General features: G+C 41.1%; 1 protein-coding gene across 4 annotated transcripts in view; it reads left to right on the forward strand.

The window, feature by feature from the left end:
• The window catches only part of ARHGEF12 (Rho guanine nucleotide exchange factor 12), a 97,125-nt gene that overhangs the window by 47,150 nt on the left and 36,732 nt on the right, over positions 1-13,243 (forward strand). For all 4 annotated transcript variants that reach the window (XM_072155626.1, XM_072155627.1, XM_072155628.1 and 1 more), the window contains 9 exons: positions 4,509-4,623; positions 6,360-6,465; positions 7,333-7,533; positions 7,618-7,741; positions 8,216-8,251; positions 9,681-9,835; positions 11,517-11,663; positions 12,742-12,827; positions 12,927-13,052. In XM_072155626.1, the coding sequence (XP_072011727.1) occupies positions 4,509-4,623; positions 6,360-6,465; positions 7,333-7,533; positions 7,618-7,741; positions 8,216-8,251; positions 9,681-9,835; positions 11,517-11,663; positions 12,742-12,827; positions 12,927-13,052 (1,096 nt within the window). The remainder of the gene's footprint in view (positions 1-4,508; positions 4,624-6,359; positions 6,466-7,332; positions 7,534-7,617; positions 7,742-8,215; positions 8,252-9,680; positions 9,836-11,516; positions 11,664-12,741; positions 12,828-12,926; positions 13,053-13,243) is intronic.

Genomic DNA, 13,243 nt, shown 5'->3' on the forward strand with positions numbered 1-13,243 from the left:
TTAATGGCAAATGGTTCCTTTATAAACTAGAATGAACACAAAAACTATAAGTTCTTTTGCTTTTGTCCTGTTTCTGTGACAACTGCATCCGGCATAATAGATAGGAAAGTTAAAAGGGCTTCAAGGTAATACTAGCAGCCGACCTTCTTTCACTTCTATTATATAATACACTCAGCTACATGAAGTGTTCCATATTATTCTGTAGCCGGATGTCTGATTCAACAATAGTTTTTTTGTAATATGAAACGTTTTATGCTTTTTGCACGTGTATACTGGTCATTTCTTCTCTATTGTGGCCTAAAACACCCTTCCCTTCTGAGTGAGAGGCAGACCCTATGGAGCAGGTTCTCCATTACCTTCTGTGTACAGGGTAAGGCCACCGCCTGATATCCGGACCACAAACCTCAGATCCGTGGTTTGTAGTCCATACATCATCATGGTTAAATCTCTTGCTGAGCCGTCCGCAGAACCGATCCGTTTCTCCTGGAGACTGGCAAAGTATTGTGTTACCAGAACTCCACTATGATTCAAAGCCTTTTACAGTGTCTCCCCTCCCCCTCTTCTCCCTTGGCTCTTCCCTTTTCACTCTGCCTGATGTAGTGTCTCGGCATTGAGGCACTCCGCAGATTGCTTCTGGCTCATTAGCATAATTGTAAAAGTTGATTTTAGAAGGAAGGAGGTCATGGGTAACAAATATAAGAAGATTACCACAGTCCCGGTGCCTGGATCTATGAGTAATGTCCCCGGTTTATCATGATGGATTTTGTTGGTAGATTTCCTTTAACTCCTACTCGACTGCCATGTTTGCACATGCTCCATGCATACTTCACATATATACATGTCATGACAATAACCCAATTTTAATAATCGTATCCCCTGAACCATGGCACTTTATTACTTAGGAGAATACCATAATATACTGTATTTATAGGCCGGTGCGCCTTGTATATGAACTTATACAGAAATGTACTAAAGACAAGATGTACTGCACATTTACCAGTGTTTAATAGCTCCATCCCCAGAAATGTCCTGCACCATCCCACACAGTATACAGGGTCCCTAGCTCCTGAAGTGCCCTGGCACCACAACTAACATTGTGCCTATCCTGCCCTCCCCTAGCACGGAGAGACCGGAGCTGTCATAGTGCTGACCACGAGGCAATCATCATCATCAGTAACCAATCCCCCATACCTGCCAGCCCTGTAACAGGGGAAAGAGAAGGAGCCACAGGGAACCCCACAGGAATAACACCCTGGCTGAGGAGGGAAGGAGAAGGGGCAGAGGGAGACAGCTTAACCCCTACTGCATCACCCTGCATTAACCCCCAGCAGCCCATACCTCTGAGATCAGAGCTCTCTGACACGCTGAAGACAAGTTTCCCGGGAAGTGTAGCCATCTGCTGGTCATTTTTAGGTACTGCATTTGATCCTGCGCCTTATACTCCAGTGGGCCTTATACATGAACCTAGATACCTTAGCAGGCATTTATTAGAGGTGCGCCTTATACTCCAGTGCGCCTTATAGGCCGAAAAATACGGTATTATCAGGATTGTATTTCTAGGTGAAACCGAACCAGAATGACATTTTCCCAAAAAAATTTAATATTTAAAACAGATCTTAATTTCCGACTAGAACACTCTTATCCACATAAATAAAAGCGCGTTCTAACCAAAGAAATCTGTGTCATATCAACTATACACCGGACAGCGCGTCTAACTACAACCTGGTTTTTTGTACCTACTATTGACATGTAAACAAGTTGAGATACAGCATCAACATGCCTACAGCTGTCTAAAGGTAATATTTGGTTAAAAAGTGGTAGATTTCCTTTAAAGGGATATTCCCAGGAAGACAAGTTTCTTAAATATACTCAGAATTATTAAATATACTCAGGATAACAAAATAACACATTCTCTAATTTGCTGTTATTAACAAAAATGCAGCATTTCACAGATATAATTCCATCCTGTCTCTATCAGTCCTGCTGTACACAATTTTAGTTGCCCCTAGACACGACACTGTAACTTCTGAATTGGTGTCAGGCAGCCATCTTGGATGAGATGGTGCAGATGAGATTTCTGTCTCTCTCTGCTCTGAGCCTGTAGCCCCGCCCCTTGCACGGAGCTCAGAGACTCTCACTGATCACATCCTGCTAGGAGATCGTGAGCATAGAGAGAAGCTACAAACTATAAGGAGATAAGTGATCTGGGGGAATGGGGAGGCAGACGCATATCTGTGAGATGTAGCAGAGCTCACAGTGTAACTGTGTAAAAGTCTGTCAGCCTCTGTCTATCAGCCTCTGTGTAATCATCTCATGCATCTCTGATCTGTCTCCTCTCTCTCTATGTGTCAGTGTGTAAGTACAATGTCAGAAGCCAGATGAAAGTGTATATACACCTGTACCATGATAATCTAACCAGATTGTCACCCCACAGAACTAGATGGGTCATAATGTGTCTGCTTAGGGAGTCCCCGCCCACACCCTGGGAATTTACACTGAGCAACCTAGGGAGTGATTGGAGCTAAAACAGCAATAACACTGAGTAACATTGTAAACTAAAGGGGTTAAAATGATCTTTATTGGGTTAACGTCACTAGGGAATTGAGATGTGAGAATTTTCTTTGTTGGAAAAACCTTTTAAGTTAAAGTTACTGCTGGTCCTGTAAAAAAGAAGCCCGCATCCTCCAATGTCGGTTCAAAATAGAAAGAACTGGCTCTGTTAGGACAACCGTTTAAAAAAAAAAAAAAAAAAAAATAGCTATTGCTATGGCATATTTTTTTACAGAATAAATGATTATTGTATTTCTGAACTTAAAATATTTAAAGAATAGAATTAGGAGCCCATTACACCGGGACTTTTTTATTTTCAGGTTTTTTTTTGTTTTTTTTTTTGCTGACTCTAAACTGCAGCAGAGGTCGGCACATCTGTTTATCTATTTTCAGGATCACTTGGCTTCCAACTACCTGTCTTTTAGATGAAAAGGGAAATAATGGCTTGTACTGAGCTGTTTCAGAGTGTAATTGGTACCTTTTCTGGTGAACGGGAAAACCACTACCTTGCTGTATCGCAGAAATTTTTTTTCCTTTCGTCGGGGAAATAAAATTAGATTTCTTAGAGATTATATAAGCATTTAAGAGACAAAATAGGAAACCTAAAAGACTATTTTTTTTTCTAGAATTACTCGACTATTCTGAAATTGTATGTTTTTTTTTCTTTTTTCGCTTTTATACGTCATTTATAGCCTTTGCGTTTATCTTTGATTCCTTTTCGATGCAGTTTTTTTTTTAGATTTTCCATTAAAAATGGAAATGTACATTTTTAATTAAATATTTCAATTAAAATTTGAAATGTTTTTTAATTTTTTTTTATTTTGAATTTTTCATCAAATAGGTGGCTTTTACCACTGGGATTATTAATTATCATAGAATAGGGTCTTTGGTTTCATCAAATTTTACATAAGATATATCTTAGAAAGTTCTCCCTTACTTTGGCTCCTCCCTTATCAGAGCACCTCCCTCAAGGCGTACTGCACAATTATAGACGAAACTGCAGAGATGAGATCTACTGGAAAATGAAGTCACAAGTCAAATGAGTCTTCCAAAGTACACAACAGGGATCAAAAATTGTGGTAGTGTTCTCACGTGATGAGCCAAGGCTGATCCATGTAGCAACTTGCAGCAGCTGACAATGTATATGGGTTTATGAGGCAGATATTGGGTTACGGGCATGCCTATGGACCCACGTTTTTAATGTATATAATGGATGCTTTGTTATCTCTATATACTGTTGGTGTTACTTGCCATAAACCCTGTCTGTGATGATATCCAGAAGTGATCTCAACAGAACAGGAAGTATCAGTCTATTATGAGGCTTAGTAATTATAGTAAATGGTTTTAAAGAATAGGAAAGTCAGACCACCTCGGATATAAAACTGTTATGTCATCAGTATCAACTATGAAGTATAAAAACTTTTGCCCAACTCTGCACTAAGAGTAAAATTCGGCAATTTCTAATTTATTCTAATTAGCCATCTTCACTATGTCCCCCCCCAGGATAATCTCCATTTGCCATGCTTCCTGGTAACCATGGGAAACCGTATAGAACTGCTAAAAAGGAGAGGGGGTTTGTAAGGAGTGGCTGTAGGACCTGTAGTAATGTCAAAAGCATGTCACATGCTTCAGGTTGTCCAATTACAAACATGCTATCCCGATTTATATGAAAGGCTTAGTGTACTGGCAAAGGACCTTGACTGATGTCACAAGCATGTGACTCGTCACATGATTCAGGCCGTCCAATTACAAACATGGTGTCCTGATTCATATAAATGCCCTAAGTGCTGCCCTTAGTGTATATCATGACCAGGAAGTCCCGCCCACTTCAGGAAAAGCTGAAGATAGCATCATGTATCTATTAACCCATATATATATTAATTTTACAGTTGCGCTTAAAAAGGTGTAAAATACCTTAGCATTTTTGCTTAGTGATGAACCTACTTTTTTATGCGCAGTGGCACTATACAGTATGTTATTCTGACGTACATGAAGCACCTTGGTGTAAAGGTCAAAGAACCAAGAATCCTGGAACAAAGACGTGGACGGATCGGATTCCTACCAAAAATTAAGGTAAGAACATCCTCAAGTAAAACTCCGCCTTCTTCCAGCATCCTATTACATTTCATGTTCTTCTTGATATCTCAAAATTTGGACGGATCCTTCTATAAGTCTCTCTAGGTTGTCTGTATGCTTTTACCTATGTACACTCATTTATTTTATCTTGGCTAATGGCAAATACAGGATTGTCTGGACCAGTATTTTATTTTTACTCCTTAACATTAAAGGGGGGCCCGAAATCGCCTCACAAGTAAAAACAGTATTTTGAGTAGCACTTGATAAGCTTTCCAAATTTAGCCTTCCTGTTTACTAGCAGTCTGCCATTTTGGAGAAAATTAAGTTTGTATGTTTATGCAAAAGAGCATCTTCTTTCAGCGGCAGTGGGGTCCTTCCTGTTGGGGAACCCGTTTTCTTTTTATGACTCCCATTACTAATGAGCACTGTCCCTTTACACACTGATTGACATCTTGCGTGGAAAATAGGTGTCAAAAGAACGAAATAGGGTGCACCAGGAGGCGGTTCCCCCGCCCACAGTGCACCTGGAGACTCTGCCCCGCCCACAGTGCACCTGGAACCTCATTTGCATAAACTGTATTTTCTTTGAAATGACAGATAAATGGCAAATAGGAGATATATGAGTGGAAAAATTATGAAGTTCCCTACACAATTTTGTTATTACTTGGGGATTTGGGAGCTGGGGTTATTTCTAGAAGACCTGTCACGAGAATTGTACTCCTTGCACATGTAATACCTGCTGGTAAAGGGTTAACAGTCCTCCCCATATTAACTAAAATTATCTGGAGCTGAGGCACTGTACCTTAATTACAGATATTTTTCTAATATGGGGTTGAGTAGACATGACTCTTCTTTTCAGAAGTTGACTCTTGTTTCTCTGGGCTGCCAGTGAACCCCGCCTCCTTCTTTTGACTGACAGCTCAGTGTCTCTTCAACTCTCGACCTGAGAGAGAGTCTTTTTCCTGTCCACTTCCTGTCCTTACCAGATTGCTGTCCCTCTCACTGCATGATGTATTTATCAGTGAGCTCTGTGTGGGGAAACTGCAGATCTTCTCACGATTGACGGGGCCAAGTGGTGGGCGGGGCAACACCAGTGGGCGAATTTACTATAGACGAGGGCAAAAAAAAAGTTTAGGAAATGATTTTACTGGTGGGAGGAGGCCGATTTAAGCTGGGACGTTTGGGCTACACGTTTCAACAAAGGCACAGTGTGGGGGAATGAGGTTTATTGTGCCTCTTTTTGATCACCGGTTCCCTTTAAGGGCTCTGTTTGATCTCCAGTGCTTTCTGAACTATAAGCAAACACTTCATTACCATACGTTTCGCAGTTGTCCGCGACACATTACCTTGTTGACACAGATCCACGTGCTCCTGGTAAACAATGATTTTAGATAAGATAAGACTAAAGATACGAGCGCCCGGAACATGACCGTTTACATGATGGTGATCTCTGGGGCAACTTTTCTCATCCGTTTATATTGAATTCCTTTGTGTTCTCTCTGTTCCCCCGTGTTCCCTATTACAGACGCACCCCACTTAGTGACATGAGTTCTTCTTTGTAAGGTTTTATGGGATTTTATGACCTTTTATTGCCACGCTCCTGTATAGTGTGTTGCAGCGTCCTGTAGAAAGTGTATAGTCTGTAAATTACTCTTTATGGCTTGTCAGATTATACGGATCAGTCAGTCATAAAATACATGTTTCTTCACTAAACTTGCACTGGCTTCTTGTAGCAAAGCATGAAGAAGGATAAAGAAGGAGAGGAGAAGTGGAAACGACGAGGACTGTCCAGCATCTTAGGACCACCGAGGCGCCCAAGCCGGCAGGACAGCAATGCAAGTAAGTGTGGTGGTGTTTAAATACAGGCAGTCCCCGGGTTACATACAAGATAGGTTCTTAAGTTGATTTGTATGTAAGTCGGAACTGTATATTTTATAATTGTAACCCCAGTCAAATTTTTTTTGTCTCTGTGACAATTGGATTTTAAAAATGTTGGATTCTCATAAGAATCAGGATTAACACTAAAGCTTCATTACAGACACCTGTGATAACTGTTACAGCTGATCTTTGTAGACTAGGGCTAAAGTACAGTAATTACCAACATTCAGAGGTCCGTTTGTAACTAGGGGTTGTATGTAAGTCTTTTGTTCTTAAGTAGGGGACCGCCTGTACTTGTTTTTGTGTAGCTAAGGCTTCATGCACAGTTGATTCAACCAGTGGATATAGACATATATATACTTTTCTATAGGCTCCTATACATGACTGTTACCACTGACCATGTATGAGCCGACTGCCCAGGTCAAAAATGACAAAGCAGGTTCAATTCCTGCTCCGACCCGAAGACTGGGTAGGTCAAGATCCGCAACTAGGCAACATCACCCTGCTCGCCCCACTTCTACGGAAGCAAAGGGCTACCTCTTATACAATGTGGGGGAAAGAGGGCAAATATTCATGAGTTTTTTTTTTTCCATTATTCTAACCCTTGCCAGACCCCCATAGTGTCTCTATGTAAAGAGGACACTTTTCAGGGGGTAAATCCCTAGAGCAGACTTATCTGGCACTGATGTTGAGGCTTGTCAATCGGAGAATGCAGCTGTGGCTTGTAACACGCTGTGTAACTACAGGATCCATTCAAGGTATAAAGTTTTGTTTCATATAGCTCCAATGAGCTTCACTCACTTTTCCATTATTTTCTTACAACTCTAGTCTCAAGAGCTTTGCAAATGCAAAAACATCCGAAGCACTTATCTACATCATCCTCCAGCAGCCCCGAGCCGGCAGAGAGCAGGTTACGGACCAGCGGTGGCTCCGTGGATGGACACGACTCTTCCTTCAGCCCTTTCTCTCCTCCTCCTAATAATTCCTCAGCCTACAACTCTCCAGATGGTTTTAGGGAACTGGAGGGAGGTGAGTGCTTGGCTTGGGGGGTATCATGACAATCTCCCAATTTATTAGGGCATTCGGTTAGGACTGATTCTTTGTCGTTGCCAGGCACAAAATTCAGCGCAGATTCCACCGACTCTTGTGATGGAAGTTCAAGGACTTCTGGTTCCCTCTTTGACTTTCCCTCAACTCAACTGGACCTTTTGCAAGAAGAAGCGAAGGACACTGATCGGTATGAAGAGCTGTAAATAGTTGGTTACTGTCAGGGATCTTTAGCGCACGGTTAGGAATAACAAAACGGTAGCGATACAACGTAAAAGAAAAGTTATGGTTGTCCACATGTTACTATTATTTATTTGATCTAGGAAAAGCGGTAATACATAAGAGAACCTAGGTAAATTTGATAATTTACCATTTCAATTTTACTAAATAAAAAAAATTTATATTCTCACTAGTAAATGCTAAACCAAACATATTTTCTCTAAAATGGGGCAGTCGCCATCTGAAAATGCAGCTGGTCGGACAAAAAACAAGCCTCCCTGTTGGATGGGTTGAGAGAGAAATAGAAAGAAAATTTAAAATAAAATAAGCCTTTTGAAATGAGGTGATAAGACATAAACTAGAAAATGCAGTGTTTTGATCAGGGTCATTAATAGTCCCTATTAATGTTTAAGAATTTCTAACAATTATTTTTTTTAACCCATAGATTCAGTGAACATGGCACACCAAAACCTTTACGAAAGTAAGTTCTTGTTATATAGCTAAAAAAATAAATGTAGACTTGCATCATCTAGTGAAATGGGTTTTCTAGACTATAAGTAATCATAACGCATCCGTAGCATGCATGCTTAATATTAGATTAGAGGAGATGTAAAATGTAGCACCTACACAGAATAACTGTGATAAATACTGAAGGAGACAGTTTCCTTTCCTCTATAGTTCCCATTCATTTGATTGGGAGCTAAGTAGCAGTGACTTGTTTCAGCCACTACACTGACAGAGGAGCTGTTTGCTTCCTATTACATTGTCAGCTGATCTGTGGGGATGTTGGCCACCATCCAGTGTGATATGGTTGTTCGGTTAATCCATCAAAAATTTTCAGCCTGGAAAACCTCCTTATTGCTAATATACCATTTGACATTGACTGAATCTGTCAGATAACCTAACACACACTAACTAAACTTATCCTCGAAAAACTATCCCTATATTGTTCTTCCCCATGCCTGAAAAGTTCCACACTCTGTTTGTAAAGTCAACTCGCCATCTATGCACATTCATGTTCTTCTATGTTAGCCCCACCTCCTGCTTCCTGATTGACAAGGGCCTGCTTTCTCTTCAGCCCATTGAATTCGGCTCTATAACGTTATTCATGTGCTTGCTGTGTGAGTCGCTGAAGAATTACTGAGGGAGGGGTAAATTAGGGGGTTGAGAGAGACACTTTGTGTATGTGACAGAAATCAGCTCATCACTCAACAATATAGGGGTAGTTGAACTGCTGTATAATAGTTTTCAAAGATATTGTTGGTTAAAGTGACAGGTTCCCTTTAAGTTGTCCCTAAATTCAAGTTGATGGCCCTGTAGTTTTATCAGGATTGGTTGACCATCTCTTTCAGTTTAAGAGTAGCGTACACCCTCCTGGTCAACTAGTACAGCTGCATCTAAATTTCTAATAAGGAGAGATTGTGTAGCTGCATCTCCATGTGTCTATTAAAGATGCAATCATTTTTTTTTCTGCTTCCTGTACCAGAAATATTTTTTACCTATACATACATTAAGCTTAAAGGAAATCTACCACCAGGATGAAGGATTGTAAACCAAGCACAATGACATACTGGTGTGTGCCCCCTCTGGCAGGATCTGCTCTATTTTTAGCTTCTTATGTCCTAGTTTTTACAAAAAAAGCTTTTTAAATTCTGCAAATGAGCCTGAGGGGCTCCAGGGTCTTTAGGTGTTAATAGAACCTGGATCCCCTAAGGCTGATTTGCATAATTATTAAAACCTTTCTTAATAACAAGGGCATGGGGATCTTAAATGAGAGCAGATCCTGCCAGAGGGGGCACACCGAAGAATGTCGGTGTGCTTGGTTTACAATCCTTCATCCAGGTGGTAGATGTCCTTCAACACGATAATGGTAAGTGTAAGCTCAGTGCCTTACAACGCCCTCATTTCAGATTGGACAGCTTTGGAATTGGAGACGCTCAGAGTGAAGATGAGCTCCATGATCTAGATCTGGAACTAGATCCTCCCAACTGGCAGCAACTGGTCAGCCGAGATGTGTTACAGGGACTAAAACCACACGAGATCAAACAGCAAGAGGTCATACATGGTAAGAACGCCGGCCAAATGTATATCAAGGCTACCCTACAATGAATTTAATCTTGCCTACAATATTACTGTTACATACTGGTTATGGCGCCCCCATGTGCCCCCATGGCGCCCCCATGGCGCCCCCATGTGCTGATTAGCAGATGTGCTGATTAGCCCATGTGCTGCTCTTGTGCGATGAGATTGAGCTACTGAGCATGTGCGACCACCGACCTTGGATTCATTGCCCTGCATATCAATGGGAGAGATGGATTCTTCCTTATTATTGCATTTTACAAGCCCTCTAGTTATTTTATTTTTTTCAATTAGTTTTGGACAACCTTTACCACAGAGTCCTCAAGAACATGACTAGCCCAAATAAAATTTATATTCATAGATCGATCCTCCTTAGGGCAACTGCCTTGTAATTACACCACCGTGTATACATTTATACCTTCATGTATACTCGGTAAATCCCTTGACCAGAGCTTATGTCTCCTATTTTATGTGTATTTGCCGTTTTATGCTGCATTAAACCATTCCATGCTTATGGCTGTGATATGAAACAGAAAATGAAATCCCTGCATAATGCTTCCCTAGAGCAGATTATACGCAGCATGGTGATGTAAAGGCAGGAGAAATCACTCCCCCGCTGCAGCCGCATCCACATCCGACAGTCTGGAGGGGCTACAAATAGCTTTTGTCTCAGGGGGGATGCAGAGTTTTTCCGCAAGTTTTGCTGAACTGGGAAATAGTCTCATTCAATGTCTATAAATCCGTCACTTCCGCGCCGACTGATCGGGACAGATCAACTGGTGGATATTTTATGGTCAGAAGATCGATACATTGGCTGTATGTAGAGAATACGAGTCAACTGGGAACTTAGTCAAGATTTAAAGGGGTTGTCTGGGGTTTCAAAGGAACACTAAACCTAGAAATGATTGCCGAAGTTCTACAGGAATTATATTGCGAGTCTGCAGATTCTTCTGGTCTTGGTCCAATGTTGTAGGAATCCTGCAAGAACAAATCCCTTTCTGATTTTCACTGATTTGACTACAGACCTACTATGAAGGAGGAGCTAAACCAAGGGGCGGGGATAAGCAACCTTTTGAGGACTCCTTGGCTACAGCTTGTTATCTTACAGCTGATAGCCGATGTCCTAGTGTACTTTAAGACGAAAGGGAACCAAGAAAAGCAGAAGTTGAAGACAAGAGATGCTGAGTTCCTTTGCCAAACAACTAAAAAATCCCAACTTGTTACATGCCCATCTACCACCAGGATAAAGCACTGTATGCAAATGAGCCCGAGGGGCTCCATATGTGGTAATGGAGCCCTTAAGGCTCATTTGCATGCATTCTTTCATCCTGGTGGTAGATGTCCTTTAAATTCCACCTTTCCAATGAGCCTAACTGGGTTCTTTACTGATAAGAGCATTCATATGACTGTTATGTAAATGTCATTGCTGAGGCCACTGATTGGCTACAGCAGTCATGTGATTAGTTAGTTTGATGTCATGGCTTCAAGACGACGCTGAACCGGTGGTTGATCTAATAGATTGGTTGAGTTGTTTTCTTGATACTATTAAATACTCTTAGATATTTTTTTTAAAAACCCTGGACATTCCCTTTAATGAGGTTGGTATTTGTCCATGAAAATGACGTGTACTAACTACAGGCCGGCTTAATGATTCTTTTTTTTTCCAGAACTGTTCTATACGGAGAGAGCACACGTCCGTACACTTAATGTCCTCAACCAAGTCTTCCACCAAAGAGTGATCCGGGAGAGCCTCCTAACACCTGCCGAAACGAGAAGTGTCTTCTCCAATCTGGAGGAGATCCTAGAGCTTCATAGTGAGTAGTAATCGTAATATAGTGAAATATTGTATGCAGTACAGATTCAATCCACTATAATCTCAATGATCGTTATATCCGGGTTCTAGATGTACTTTTGAGTACATACTCGACCACTGTCCTATTCGGTTCTTTTGGACCGGTGGAGATGACCCTCCTTTTAAAACCCTCCTTCATGGCATTAACCTAAGTGTTCATAGACAAATCTATTCACATGATACTGCAATTTGTGGACCTCGTAATTCTTAGCAGTCATCCCCTGTGATTAAGGGGTTAAGATAATTGACCCCTATATTTCCATTTGGGGTCAGCCCACACAACCTGGACATATTGCTGGACAGTGAGTACTGCAAATTGATGCCACTAGCCATGGTCCTAATTGGCCGGGTATTTCCCACTGGCCTATCATAATAGTAACTGTGGCACCATCTTGCCGTATTGGCTGTTTGCCCGCTAATCCGGCAATATGTCTGGGTCGAGCGGGCTGAACCATAATGGAAACCTTGGATCTTCTCAATTCTTGGGGATAAATTTCACTAGGGAGGAACCCTTAGGTTAAGTGCATTAACTTTGGGGTAATTTTATTTATTGTATCTATTAGGGACCAAAAGACAGTCATTGTTCATTTTTTTTTTCTTTTGCAAATACTACTTTTTAGACTCACTGCAGGATGGTATTTACATATCCATCTCTGTGGTTACAAACCCAAAGTGGTTAGAAACACTCATTTAAGCTGATGCATGGATAATATCATATGAATTTGGCTTAAATTAGTGTTTTTAACAACGTTAGGCGATCATATTGAGCTATAAAAGTAGACCCAGGCTCTTTTCTGATGGTTTACTCTGCACAAGGTAAAAATAGCCAGCAGTGAGTGTGAGAAGAAGCAAAGAGACCCTGAACCTGAAAAAATTTTGGTTATAGAGGGTATGTTCATGTGTTATTGTGTTGTACTGAGGTTGGAATTGGTCTCAGGAATTCCTGAGGTCGCGCGTTTGCCGATTTGCAGAAGACTTTGAGCTTGGTAGTTTTTTTGTTTTATTTAAGGCCTTCTCTAATTTTGTTTCCTTAATTTCAGTGGGTCTGAAGGAGCAGATGAAAGGTGTGAAAAAACGTTATGAGAACTCGGTTATTAAGCAAATCGGAGATGAGGTTTTAAGCTGGGTAAGAATTCTGACTCTCCTTGTTAATGATTGTAGAAATTTTACTGTCTTGTTCCCTGAGCAGAAAAAAAAATCTTACAAAACATTTCCATCTCTGTAGTTTTCTGGACCTGAGGAGGAGAAGCTTAAGCAAGCAGTAGCCACTTTTTGTAGCAATCAGCCCTTTGCTTTGGAGATGATAAAGTCACGACAGAAGAAGGACATCAAGTTCTTAACGTTTGTTCAGGTAGGTCACATCTAAAGGGGCTCGCAATAAAGAACTTACTGACTCCTAAATGAAGGTAGACCTTAAATAGACACTGGTACCTCTTCTCCCACAATGCATCAGGCAGCCTACACCCATGGCCTTCACTTTTCTTGAAGGGATTGTTGGTTATGACCTGTCCACAGTGTAATTGGTGGATGTCTGACTGCCAG

The sequence above is a fragment of the Engystomops pustulosus genome, chromosome 6, assembly GCF_040894005.1.
Source record: "Engystomops pustulosus chromosome 6, aEngPut4.maternal, whole genome shotgun sequence".
Lineage (NCBI taxonomy): Eukaryota > Metazoa > Chordata > Amphibia > Anura > Leptodactylidae > Engystomops > Engystomops pustulosus.